The 13381-nt window shown below is 40.5% G+C and overlaps 1 protein-coding gene across 3 annotated transcripts in view; it reads left to right on the top strand.

Annotated features, from left to right (window-relative positions):
* Nucleotides 1–13381, top strand: part of kcnh5b (potassium voltage-gated channel, subfamily H (eag-related), member 5b) — a 266042-nt gene that overhangs the window by 71266 nt on the left and 181395 nt on the right. For all 3 annotated transcript variants that reach the window (XM_041813394.1, XM_041813393.1, XM_041813395.1), the window contains exon 5: nucleotides 4973–5088. In XM_041813394.1, coding sequence (XP_041669328.1) covers nucleotides 4973–5088 — 116 coding nt within the window. The remainder of the gene's footprint in view (nucleotides 1–4972; nucleotides 5089–13381) is intronic.

The raw sequence follows: 13381 nt of genomic DNA, 5'->3' as shown, positions 1-13381 counted from the left end.
AACAATTTTCTTGTCCTTATTTTTTGGCATCTATGACTCTTGTGCATGCATATCAGCATTTACAGCCATGACCCTAATAAAGTGTCCCCCAAACAGCAGGTTCCAGGTTAAAACTGTGTTTTGAACAAGCTAAAAACATGTCTATTTTAACTGTAAAGGTAGGCATTTTAATTTAGGATGCTATGTATTTTGTGGTACTTCTGCAGCCAGCCTCTAGTGGACACTCAATGAACTGCACATTTTCCCCCTTCTATATTGGCTTCATGTAAGTCAGGGTCACTTTATCAAGAAGCACACATGATCTGTGGTTCTAAATCTTTTTCTTTATTAGCAGTTATTAATCTTCACTTATTGCTGCTGTTGATATTTGGCGGTGTGGCTGTTCTGAGATCCCTTTGCTCTTCCATGAGCCGGCGTGGAAAACATCAAGCAGGAACATCGCACGTTCCTGCCTTTCCTTGTGCATAAGAGGGAAGCCTGAGGCACAGATAGAAGCAACAAAACACCCCAGAGCAGAGCAGCATCAATGACAAGAATGACATTGATTAAGTCAGAAGCAGAATAAAGGAGGAGCTGGGGTGGAGGAGGGTTGCAAAAAGTGGCTTGCAGAGAGAGCAGCAAAGTGTAGCCAGGCTAGAGCAGTTTAAATATGGCAGCATGAGTGTGATTAGCCAATATTGTACTTAGAACAAGTCAGCTGACCATCAGCTAACAAGGGCTTGCATGAGATCAGCTCTGTGGCCTGCCTGAAATAACGCTAAATAATCAATTTTTCAGCCACCAAGGTTACCAGTTGGATCTTACCTAATATGAACCATGATCAAACTCTATCTAACACCGTATGTTGTATCATCTGGTTTTAGGGTTGACCTGTTATATTCTGTGAGATATACTGTAGAAGCCTGTTAGAAAATATCATCATCATACATTACAACTGGTTTTAAAACCCTCAGAGAAAATAAAAAAAAACAAAGACAAAAGCATGTTACCTGTGGAGATATGTACCATCATAGCTTTGTATTCCAAACAACAGTTCCATCAGACGCAGACGGCACTCTTATCTCTTAGCAGCAAACATGTAAATCAGCATTTTTAATACTTGTGTTTATGAATTTGACCTTATAGGTGATGCTAGTTAATCCAGGCAAACATCTGTTTAAATGTGATAACCTCAGAGATGCACAGAGCCTGACCTCTCCTACTTCACCTTTCCTTTTTTTCCACGTGTGCAGTAAGAGTCTGCAGTAGCTGGAGAAACCACTCTGCCTCCTGTAATTCCTGCTTGGTCTGAAGCACATGTGAGCCTTTCTTGGTGTGGACCTGCTGATCAAAATCTCATTTCACTTTAGCGGCACACACACCGGTCCTGCTCCCTGTTATTTTTAGCCCAGGCCTTTTACCTTTTTTTTTTTTTTTTTTTTAACTCCCACCTCCATTGTGCACTGGTCTGATAAATCAAGCAGAGTTGCATTCTTCAGGAGCACCACATTACTATTACCCATGAGAAAGACCTCTTATTTACTTGTCCTGCACTTCTCCTCACGCTCTTTGTGTGGTCCCTTTGTCCTGGTGTGTCAGCATGTATTTAGTGAGTGCCACCAGGACAAATTCCTCCACTTAACTTCATGATGAAAGTGGTTCTGGGTTTGGAAAGGAACACGTTGGCTTGCTTTCCAAGCCAATGGTTTGCTATTATTAAACACATAGAGGCAAGGCACTTCTCTATAATGCATGCAGACTATACGGTGAATTATGCAACCACAGCCACTGAACAGGCAGAATAAAGAAACACTCCAGACTTCTCCCTAAATAAAAGGCCATTAGTTTGCAAGCAGAGCTTCGTCCGTGTTGATAAGAGTAAACAAATATTTGCAATTTGCATCAGTGACTTTGAAAATGTATACGTGAAGTATTTCATTTTTAAGTGCAAACACCCATTCGTAGCAGATTCAGAGGATTAAAAGTAGAACCAGTGACTAACTACACAGCCCTTTAATGCTGTATTTATTATGAGCTATTTATAGAATGATAGGAATGCAAGTTCCACGCTTCGTGACGTCTGCTGCCATTGATTTGTGTTTTTATGTTGTGGTGACCTTAGTCATGTGATTGTGTCACATGATGCTCCTTTTGTACTTAAATGTGTTTTTTTATCTGCTCATTATGTCCTGATGAAGACTTGTTGGAGTCGAAACGCGTAGATATCCTTGTTTTAGAAAGGATTTACTACATCAGAGTGCCTCGGGTTCTCAGCTCTGACTGCCATCTAACACTATGGATTGTTTTTGATAAGTTTACGGGCAAGTCATCACTCCTTTTTTAAACACTAATGTGTGGATTTTATTAGAGTTGATGTAGTTTGTATTTTTGTCCACACCCATAGATGTTAAAGCCATCTGTCAGCTGGGCAATGATCAGCTGATGCCATCTTTACAAATGAGTATCATTTTGTGTAATCCGTCAGAGGAAAGGACACCTTGAGTCTTCAAAAACATTTCCTTGTCTCCTCTTTCCTCTCCTCCGTTTCCTTGTATCTCCATTACAGTAAGACGGAAGTGTGAAGAAGACATGCATGGGTGCAACTTAAAGGAAGTGGAATGTACCCTGTGAATGCTGTCTCCCTAGCTACCATGTCTCCAGGCTTTCTATGGTTCTTTTGAGGCGACATTAAACTGTACATTATACAGAGAGTTATGCAAGCACTGCAGCACTTTTCCTCCAGGAGAGATGCTCATAGATCCATTTAGGCTGAGAGCATCTGTGGTCGTTATCTATGGTGATTCAAGGCTGATTTAACTTTTTACCATATAGGACGACACATAAAAGAAGCCGCTCTGCACCTGAAGTTGTATGGAAAGTCATAAAGTAATCCAAACAATGGTTTTCCTTAAGGGTTTTCCTCAGCTGAAAGAATAACTTGATTACGTTTAGATTTTCACTCCATATGAGTCTCGACTCAGAGTTTCATTTGGCTTCTTTCACACCGCTGCACAGAGAAATGAATGGATGAATTTGCCTCCAATTGAAGAGGGAATGAAAAGGCGTGTATTCATGCTGCTGGAGGCCTGAGGGTTAAAAGCTATTTCAGAGTCCTCTTTTTATTCGTAATGGCCCCTTCAAAGGGTCAGGTGGATCATGACGTGGGGCCACTACATGTGGTTGGTCTCTGTTGTGCAGCTCTTTGCCCTTTCAAACAGCTGATTTTATTTTTAGAGCGGTGTCACCTGAAGCCGTGTTTGTTTTCGTTTAGCAGCAGCATGGTGAGCTCCGTGGCAGGAAAATGATCACAAACAGAGAGGCCTGTGTTATTTAGATTGACCCCTGATGGAAACACAGGCAAAGCAATATTTGTTGGGGGCGCTTTTTTGCTTTTTCTGTAGAGATCAGACAGTGGAAAGAGCAGAATCTGGGGGGAGACGGAGTGGGGAATCACATGAGAAAAAGAGAAGGATAAGAGAGTTACAAATAAAGAATTTGTAGATGCAGAAAACTAAAAGAGGTAGAGGCAGAAAAACATACGAGAGATGCAGAGAGGGAGGGGGATGCAGAAAAATAGGAGAGGAAGATGCACACAAAGAGATGAAGGATGCACAGAAAAAAAGGGAGATGGAGATGCACAAAGAGAGATGTAGGAGATGCAAAAATGAGAGGGGGGGGGGATGCAGAAAGAGAGGAGGGGGAGATGGAGAAAAGAGAGGTGTGGGAAATTCAGGAAGAGAGGAGAGGGAGATGCAGGTAAAGAAAGAGGAGAGGGACATCCATCAGAGAGGGGAGCGAGAGATGCAGAAAGAGAGAAGAGAGAAAAGCAGAGGGGGAGGATTGGGAGATGCAGAGAGAAAGGGGAGGGAGATGCAGAAAGAGAGTGGGTGATGCAGGAAAGAGAAAGGAGGAAGATGCAAAAAAAAAAGATAGGAGGGAGATTTAAAAAAACCAGAAGAAATAAAGAGCGATACGGAAAGACTGGAGATGGTGATGTAAAAAAAAAAAGGGAGAGAACGGGGAGATGCAGGAAAAAAGAGAAGGCGATGCAGAAGAAGAGAACAGGGGCATGCAGAAAAATAAAGGAGAGTTACAAGAAGAGAAGAGAGGGAAATACAGTAAGGAGAACAGAGGGAGATAAAGAAAAGAGAGGAGAGAGATTTAGAGTGAAGAGGGATTCGCAGAAGAAGAGAAGATGGAGATACATGTGAGAGAAGGGGGATGTAGAAAGTTAGGAAGCAAGAGTTTTAGATTTATGGCTACCATGTCCATAAATCCATCTTAAACTTACTGTGACTGATTTAATGTTAGTATTGACTGGAAAAGTTGCAATAACTACCAGTAATAACCATGTTCATTAGAGGAGAATGTTATAATGTTTGTATAAGCTACCAAGGTGATCATAAAATAGAGAGGACTGATGTATGTCCTTTATATTCATACGTTTGATTCGTGGGGTTAAAGGAATAACTGTATCAGGGTGTTGCTTGGAAGATGATCAATGGTTGCAACCTTAAAAATCTACCTAGAGACAGCAGCTTTACCCTGTAAGCTCTTCTACTCAAACATATGCTAAATTTCGTCTGATTCGTGTGTTATCGATCCCCTGAAGGGGAAATTCTCTTTCATCTACTGCTTCCACACGGAGGTCAGAGCACATCAGACAGCCATCGAGCAGAAACCCTGCAGCTGCTGGAGTTCAGTGGTGTTCAAGGACACTTTCTGCAGGGCTGCTTGGTGCTGCATTCACATCGTGTCAGGTTTATTGTAAATATGAGCCACCAACTGGGAAAAACACAGCGCCTGCCAGCCCTCTAGTGACAGGCACAATTGGAAGCTGTGGGAATATTTTGTAACTTCAGTATGTCCCTGTTGGAGTCATGAACCAAGGAACTATATCAATAATAGAGCTCACTGAGAGACCTGTTTTCGTCCAGTTAGTTTAGTTGCAATAAATGTGATGTAATCAGTGTTTAATGTCTGCTCTCTCCAGGATGGACCAAGTTTGCACGGCTAACACGGGCGCTCACCAACAACCGCAACACGCTGCAGCAGCTGGCACCCATCGGCAAACATGAAGTCAGCCATAAACAGTCCAGACTGGCAGAGGTGAGCACACACAACTACACAGACTATTTTTTAACTGTTGCTTTCAGCAAAATATACTAAACAGCACTTAAAACATAGAAAATATCCTAATCACTCACTCCTGCATCATCTGTTGTGACTTCCTGACTCTCTACAGGGAATAAAGCAGGTTTAAGTGACTCGTTGCATTTCATAAAGCTTTTTGTTTGAGCAATTAAGTTAAGAATTACTTGAAAATCTGTTGGCATAATATATTTCATAAGCTAAGGTAGTTGCAAAAAAACATCAGGGCACTATTTCTGAAGTAAAACCCATGCTAAGAAACCTGCAATCCAAAATAAGATCATAAGTTATGAAGCTAAGGTAGAAGAAACACCACATAAGCTAACATGTTAGACAAAAATTCAGCTATGAACTCACCAACAATGGCTAAGAGTGTATGAACATAACATAAGCTGACTTAGCTGCAATCCAACATGAGACTAAAGGGTACTAATCATTAGCAGGTTGAAGCTAACATGCCCTGCCATTGTTCTTACAGCCCATTATCTGAAACCCTAATAGTCCATATAATTTCCCACAGGACTGACAGCTCGTCATCCCAACACAAAAACCTATTATTCCAAACCCCAGTAGGTTGAAAAATGGATGAAATAAAAGAAAGCCTCATTGCTCGTCCTCCCTGTAGGCTTGGTGAGTTCAGTCTCTGTCCATGGTGCTGAATCAGCTGGGCTCAGCTTCATACCAGAACATGCTGCCATGTTTAACTCTTTGGTATGACTACAGCTGCAAAAAGCATTTCAGAGAGAGAGAATAAACAAATGCATAATGTGGACAAAAGTATTTGGACACCTTACCATTACACCAACAAGGACTGTAATGACATTGTATTCAAATGCCAATTTTATATGGAGTTGGTCCACTGTTATTGGAAGGGTTTCCACAAGATTTTGGAGTTTTTCCTGTGGGAATTTGTACTCTGTAGAGCATTTATGAGGTTGGACAAGAAGACTTGGCTTCAGTGTCTGTTTCAGTTCATCACAAAGGGGCACAATAAGGTTGAGATCAGGGCTTTTTGCAGGCCAGTAAAGTTCTTCCATCTTGAGCTCATCAAACCATGTCTTTATAGTCCTTGCTTTGTGTATTGGGGCACAGACATGTTGGAATAGAAAAAGGGCCTTTCCCAAACTGTTGCCACAAAGTTGGAAGCATATAGTGTCTTGGTATGCTGAAGCATTAAGATTGGCCTTCAAATGAGATAAGGGGCTTAGCCCAAACCCTTAAAAACAGCCCCATCCCATCCCTCCTCCAAAAAACTTCACAGTTGGCACAATCGATCAGGCAGGAAGTCTTCTTCCGCCATCTGCCAAACCCAGACTCACCCATCTGACTGCCAAACAGAGAAGCGTGATTTATCACTCCACAGAACACATGTCCACTGCACCACAGTCCAGAGTCGGTGTGCTTTACACCAGCGTTTCCCAAGTTTTTTTCTGGTTACACACTTCTTACAAGGTAAAAACCATTGTGACTGCTGGGCCATCCCAAACCATCGTATTACAAAGGTGGCATCCATCACAGTACCACACTTATACTCTCTGATCTCTTCACAATGACCCATTTAGTATCACAAATGTTTGCAAATGGAGACTGCATGGCTAGGTGCTTGATTTGATTGAAAATGCTTAAAAAAAGCATTTCAACCTGTTAGTATTATCATAGTGATCTCCACAATTGAAATTTGAGACAACAAACTTGTTCTTTGGAGTGTTACATTTATTGAAACATTACCCAAAAATAACCGTTTTAAAGCATAGCCTCTCTACTGTTAAACTTGCAGGACTGAACTCAAAACAGGAAGTAATCTGTGTTCAAAAAGCTAGAGCCAGCGTGGGAACCTTGCTCTCTCCAATCTATTCCTCTACAAATAAAGCCTCTTATGAAACATTGAGCACCACATTCAACCCATTTTACTAATGCTCAAGTAGAGCAAGCACACACAAAAACAAATGCATTAATGCATATGCACAACGGCATGAGAGCACATTGCACTGTTTCACATAACCAACCACACCCTGGGTACATCCACCCTCCCTCTCCTATTATTCACTCTCATGCTAACTTCCCTGGAGCTGCAGCTGTTTAACTCAGAGAGTGGGGCTTGTCTTCCCAGGGAAGGGTGTCATTAATATTTCATGTTGGGTGGGGAGAAAAGTAGGGTGCTGTGGGCACTCCCAATGATTGTGACTGCAGCTGGAAATTTAGAAAAATTGATCCTAGGGTGGGGAGAAGATGGCTCAATGTCATCTTTTACCATCACTCACCCACCTGTTTTATTCATGAGGGTTTGAGTGAGGTGTATCATCTTTAATCAGAATTAGTCTGAGTTTCAACCCCGCCTTAGCACACGGGGCAGGAAGCTCTGTGGGTTTTTAACAAAAAGTGTTACTTTCAGGGTGGTTTTACGGTGAAGAGTGCAGAGGGGAGGAAGGAGAAGAGAGGATTGAATGGAAGAGGAGCAAATAGGAAAATAGCAGTGAAATGAGAGAGGGGGAAGGGCAAGGAGGGAGCTGAATAACAGGAAGGTGGAAGTAATGAATTAAGTAAGTAGGAAGGGGGGTGAAGAATTTATCAGGGAGGAGGAGGGAGAAGGACAGAAGGGAAGGATAAAGCTATAACTTCAGATTGAAGGAGGGAAATATGCTACACAGCTGGATTGTGGGAAATGAAGGATCTTGCTCTTTGGAGCGTGACTAATATTGCAAACACAGAAAAATTGCTGAAATTGAGATATACAAGCCTGGAAGATCAAGTATGATTTTAGGTTCAAAGAGGCAGAGTTGTATATTTAAATCAAACATGGGCAAAGTTTCAAATTTGCTGGTAGTTTTTTTATGCCTACACAAAGTTATGGAACATAATTTAGCTCAGTTTGTGTACAATAAAACTGAGCCAAGAACCCTGACAAGTGGTGGTCTCCGGCTTAATTCAAGTTGATCTACGGAGAGCTTTGTGTGCAGTGAGAACACATCAACCCAGCTACTGGAACAGGTGTGCTAACTGGTTGTCTTATCACAATTCAGTAGCTAATTTTAAAAGCAGCAACAGCAGGAACACCACAAGAATCACCAGCAAAAGTATAAGTATTACTACGAGGCAACTGAAACAACACCAAGTGCAATGACACTAATAATAACAACAACAACATCCACCACAGCTGAAAAAACTTCATCCACCGAAACAGCAGCCACCACAACTATGATGAGGATAACAACAACAACAACCACAAAACAATCATAACAACTTAACAAAAACTGAAAACAAACACAACAACCAAACACCATAACCACCAAGGCAACAACCATAACAAAACAACAACAACCAAAACAAAATCAAACACAACAACCAAATCCACCTAAACAACCGCAAACACTACAACCCACAAAAGAACAACCAGAACAATAAAAACCTATAACCACCAAACAACAACCACACGTCAACTGCAACAACCACAACCACCTAAATTACAACAAAAACAAAAACAACCACAACCACCCAAACTACAACAAAAACAATAACAACCTTAACCAACCAAACTACAACAAAACAACAACCACAACCACCCAAATTACAACTAAAACAACAACAACAACAACAACAACTACAACCACCCAAATTACAACTAAAACAACAACAAAAACCACAACCACCCAAATTACAACTAAAACAACAACAAAAACCACAACCACCCAAATTACAACTAAAACAACAACAACCACAACCACCCAAAAAACAACAAAAACAACAACAAAAACCACAACCACCCAAATTACAACTAAAACAACAACAACAACAACTACAACCACCCAAATTACAACAACAACCACAACCACCCAAAAAACAACAAAAACAACAACAAAAACCACAACCACCCAAACTACAACAAAAACAACAACCACAACCACCTGAACAACAATAAAAACAACATCAACAACCAAAACCCCAATAACAACAAAAACAACAACCACAACCACCCAAACTACAACAAAAACAACAACATCTACAACCATCCACATTACAACAACTACAACCACCCAAACAACAACAAAAACAACAACAACCAGAACCAACTGAACAACAACAAACACAACAACAAAAACCACAACCACCCAAACAACAACAAAAACAACAACAAAAACCACCCAAACTACAACAAAAACAACAACATCTACAACCATCCACATTACAACAACTACAACCACCCAAACAACAACAAAAACAACAACAACCAGAACCAACTGAACAACAACAAACACAACAACAAAAACCACAACCACCCAAACAACAACAAAAACAACAACAAAAACCACAACCACCCAAACTACAACAAAAACAACAACAAAAACCACAACCACCCTAACTACAACAAAAACAACAACAACCACAACCACCCAAACAACAACAAAAACAACAGCAACCACAACCACCCAAACAACAACAAAAACAACAACAACAACCACAACCACCTAGACAACCAAAACCCCAATAACAACAACCACAAAAACAATCATAAACAACCAAACAAAAACAAACAAACAAAAAACAGCCAAAACCCATAATTACGATAACATTTACAACCAGAACCACAACCACTTAAACAAACAACAACTTCAACAATAACCAAACAACAACCACCAAAATAACCACAAACACTACAATCAACAAAACAATAACCAAAACCACCAGAACAATAGTTGGTGGTTCTGGTTTTTACAGCCAGAACCACCAACAAAACAATAACTACACAAGGTCAACCACAACCACCTAAACGACAACAACAACAACCACCCAAACAACTAAAACCCATTCCATCACCCCCCTTCCCAACCAAAACAACCACAACAACCACCAAAACCACAACTATTAAAACAACTACAGCCACCAAAATAAAAACCACAACAACAACCACAAAAAACAAAAGCCACCAAAACATCAGCAACCACAGCCAGCAAAACAACAACCACAAACACAATAACAGCCACAACTTAACAATGACAACAAGCAAGACAACAACTACCACCAAAAACACCCACAAAAACTTCAGTCACAAACCACAATGACAGCAACGGCAACACCACAACAATGACCACCACAACAACAGCAACAACCAGGGTTCCCACCATGGCAACTTTAAGTAGAACAACAACAACCACGACAATAATAACAACCACTACTACTGCCATAGCAACTGTAACTAAAAGAACAACCACTCCCACAGCAATAACTACCATAACTGCTAAAACAACAACCAAAACAACACAAAAACACCAGCACAGTAACATCCCTAAAAGGAACATACACAGCCCCCCATCCTCATCATCATTTTAACGCTTGGGCTCTGATTAGAACAAAACTACCTAAATGCTGAAGTTACTCTTTGTCTCATCAGCAGAGCATCACAGGACTGAACAACACTGATTGGTTGTGTTACTCGGCTCATTTAGGGAATTTTGTCCCTCTCATTGAACCAGAGAGAATTTGTAAACAAAACGCCTGATAGGAAAATGCAAAAATGAATCCTTTTATCTTTTTGTATTATAACAAGCAAATGAACAGTAACTGGGAAAGCACCCTTAGAGTTCTTTGTTATCTGTAAGAACTGCTAACCTATCAGAACATCATTGTTGTAGCTCTAAAATGAAACCATCAAAGCCTGAAGTGGAACAGGCTGATGAATAACTGCATTGTTAAATGCAGTTAATCACTAATATTTAGTGCTTTATTTATTTCAAAATGCCACTATCCTTATCTGAAATGAAAAACATAGACAACTCTTTAGTAAACCATGTTCCTAGTGTGTATTATTAGGATTTTATTTTGAACCCTTATTCTATGAGCTTTTTTCCTACTGCTGGAACAGAACCTGAAGTCCTGGTTTGACTTTGGCTGACTGTAGGAGAGCTAGTTTTGTTGCCTTTAAGTGAGGAAATGTGCAGACAAAATGCTGGGGGAAAAGAGTAAGAAGAAAAAAATTTGCAAGTTAAGAGGGAAGGAAGGATGTAAGAGAGAGAGATACCTGGAAGGAAAGAAGAGGGTAAAGCAAAGGAGAGTAATGCTGGCTGGGAGGAAGTAGCAGAGAAAACACATCATCAGTCAGAAGCTAATCCACCCTCTTTGCTGTTTTCTCAGCCTGGGTTGCATAATACTCTGAGCACACTCACTATAGATTTTGCAGGTGATCCATATGCTCCACAGTCTGAAAGACACAGCTGGCGTCTTCTGTTGAGGACGTTGTCAAGTGTCTTGTAAGCAGACCCCCCTCCCTAGCCCCCTCAAGATGATGCTGGGCTGCTAATTGGCAGCTTCATTTTGAAGAGGCGGTGCTGCTGTTGACCAGGGTCTGTTTGATTGGCAGCTCTGATGATGAGAATTAGATCAGATGCAGCCAAGCCTGCTGTTGTTCCTCTGTGTTACTCAACATCTTACTCAGTCCTGCTGTGAGGACAAATGAGGCTAACCAAGGCCATCCAGAGCTAACCCATGTGAATGTGATTATGTTCCAGAAAAGTCTTACTGATTTCAACAGACCCTGTATATGAACTCCACATTTTTACATGCAATCTATAAATACAGATGTAAACAGTAAAACTGGCGTATGCGACAAGTGAAATGACCATCAATGTGGCCTCATCAGTCTAGTTATTATAGCAATACAAGTCTCAGTAAAGGGGGTTGTTCCAGCATTACACAGCAATGTGGACTATTAATAAGAGCCGTCTATGTAGTATCTCCAGTGATTACAATAGAAGATATCAGTGGCAGTCTGGACCACCTTGTCCAGAAACACAGGATTTGCTGTTATAATTTTTTTCTCTTTATTAGCAGTTATTAATTTACACTAATTGTTGTTATTTATATTTGGTGGTGTGGCTGTTCTGGGATCCTCCTGCCCTTCCTAGAGCCTACAGGGAAAGAATTAAGCAGAAACGGCACACATTACTGCTTTCGTGTCCCTAAAAGGAAAGGCTGATGCAGGGAGAGAAGCAGCAAAAGGACAAAACGGAGCAGGCATCATTGACAACACAGTGACATTGATTAAGTTAGATGCATAATAAAGGAGGAGCTGGGGTGGAGGAAGGTTGGAAAAGTGGCTTGCAGAAGGAGCAGCAAAGCTTAGCCAGGCCAGAGCAGCTTAGATATGGCAGCATGAGTGTGATAAGCCAATAGGGCTTGGTGCTGTTACCTTACAGCAAAAAGGTTCCTGGTTTGAATCCAGGATGGACAGAGCCTTTCTGTGTGGAGTTTGCATGTTCTCCCTGTGCATGCATAGGTTCTCTTCAGCAGTGTTTTTTTTTTTTTACTTAAACTATGATTGAAATATCCATCACTGACCTTTCTGTCATGTGGAAGACAAGACTGGGACTAGCTAAAGATAGATCTTTGTTGATAATACTCTTTAAAAAGCAAATCAAATAATAAAAACATGGACAAGACTAAAATTTTAAATCTGGATGGTTGGACATTGAAAACCCATTTCTATCCACTGTGCATGTAAAGTTGGTCAATATATTTATCAGTGTGTCTAAAATCAACTGAAGCATTGGTAGTGCATGAGTATCTACATTTTGATTAATTTTTGGTTTTCCTGATTAAAGTAGTCCAGAGAAGATAAACTCTGTGAGTAAAAGTGAAGACTAAAGTGAAGACTTTATTGACTAAACTGGACTTTTTTTTTTTTTTTTAGGTTTTGCAGACTAAGACTATAAAGGTTAAAAATATAACTTAAGCAAATAAAAAAGAACAAATAATATTTTTATCTAAAGACTGAGACTGAATTTAAGATAGCAGCCAAAATGAAGGTACTCTCCAGGTGCTCCTCGCTTCCCAAAGCAGACCAAAGACCACTGGTTAGGTTAATTGGTGACCCTAAATTGCCCGTAGGTGTGACTAAGCATGGCTGCTTTTTTGTCTCTGTATATCAGTCCTGTGATGACTGACGTCCAGTCCAGGATGTACCCCGCCTCACAATGGAATCCCATGTAGCCTCCCATTGACCCCAGATGGGATAAGCAGGGAATATAAGGGATGACTGATAAATGATTCCATCACTTGGCAGCAAACATTTTTTGCAACTTTGTTATTGCAGCTATATTATTGTTTTTGTCCTTGCTGACCAAAAAACTATTTTGCTGAGATTAATGGCAAGAAGACTGGAATTTAAAAAAAAAAGGATGTATAAAACAATAATCAAAAGGTGTCTATTTTCAATATGAAGGATGCTGACATGAAATGTATAACATCAACAAGCTGCCCC

The sequence above is a fragment of the Cheilinus undulatus genome, linkage group 18 (assembly GCF_018320785.1).
Source record: "Cheilinus undulatus linkage group 18, ASM1832078v1, whole genome shotgun sequence".
Classification (NCBI taxonomy): domain Eukaryota; kingdom Metazoa; phylum Chordata; class Actinopteri; order Labriformes; family Labridae; genus Cheilinus; species Cheilinus undulatus.
The sequence above is the reverse complement of the archived record's forward strand: the minus strand, read 5'-3'. Positions and strand labels throughout refer to the sequence as shown.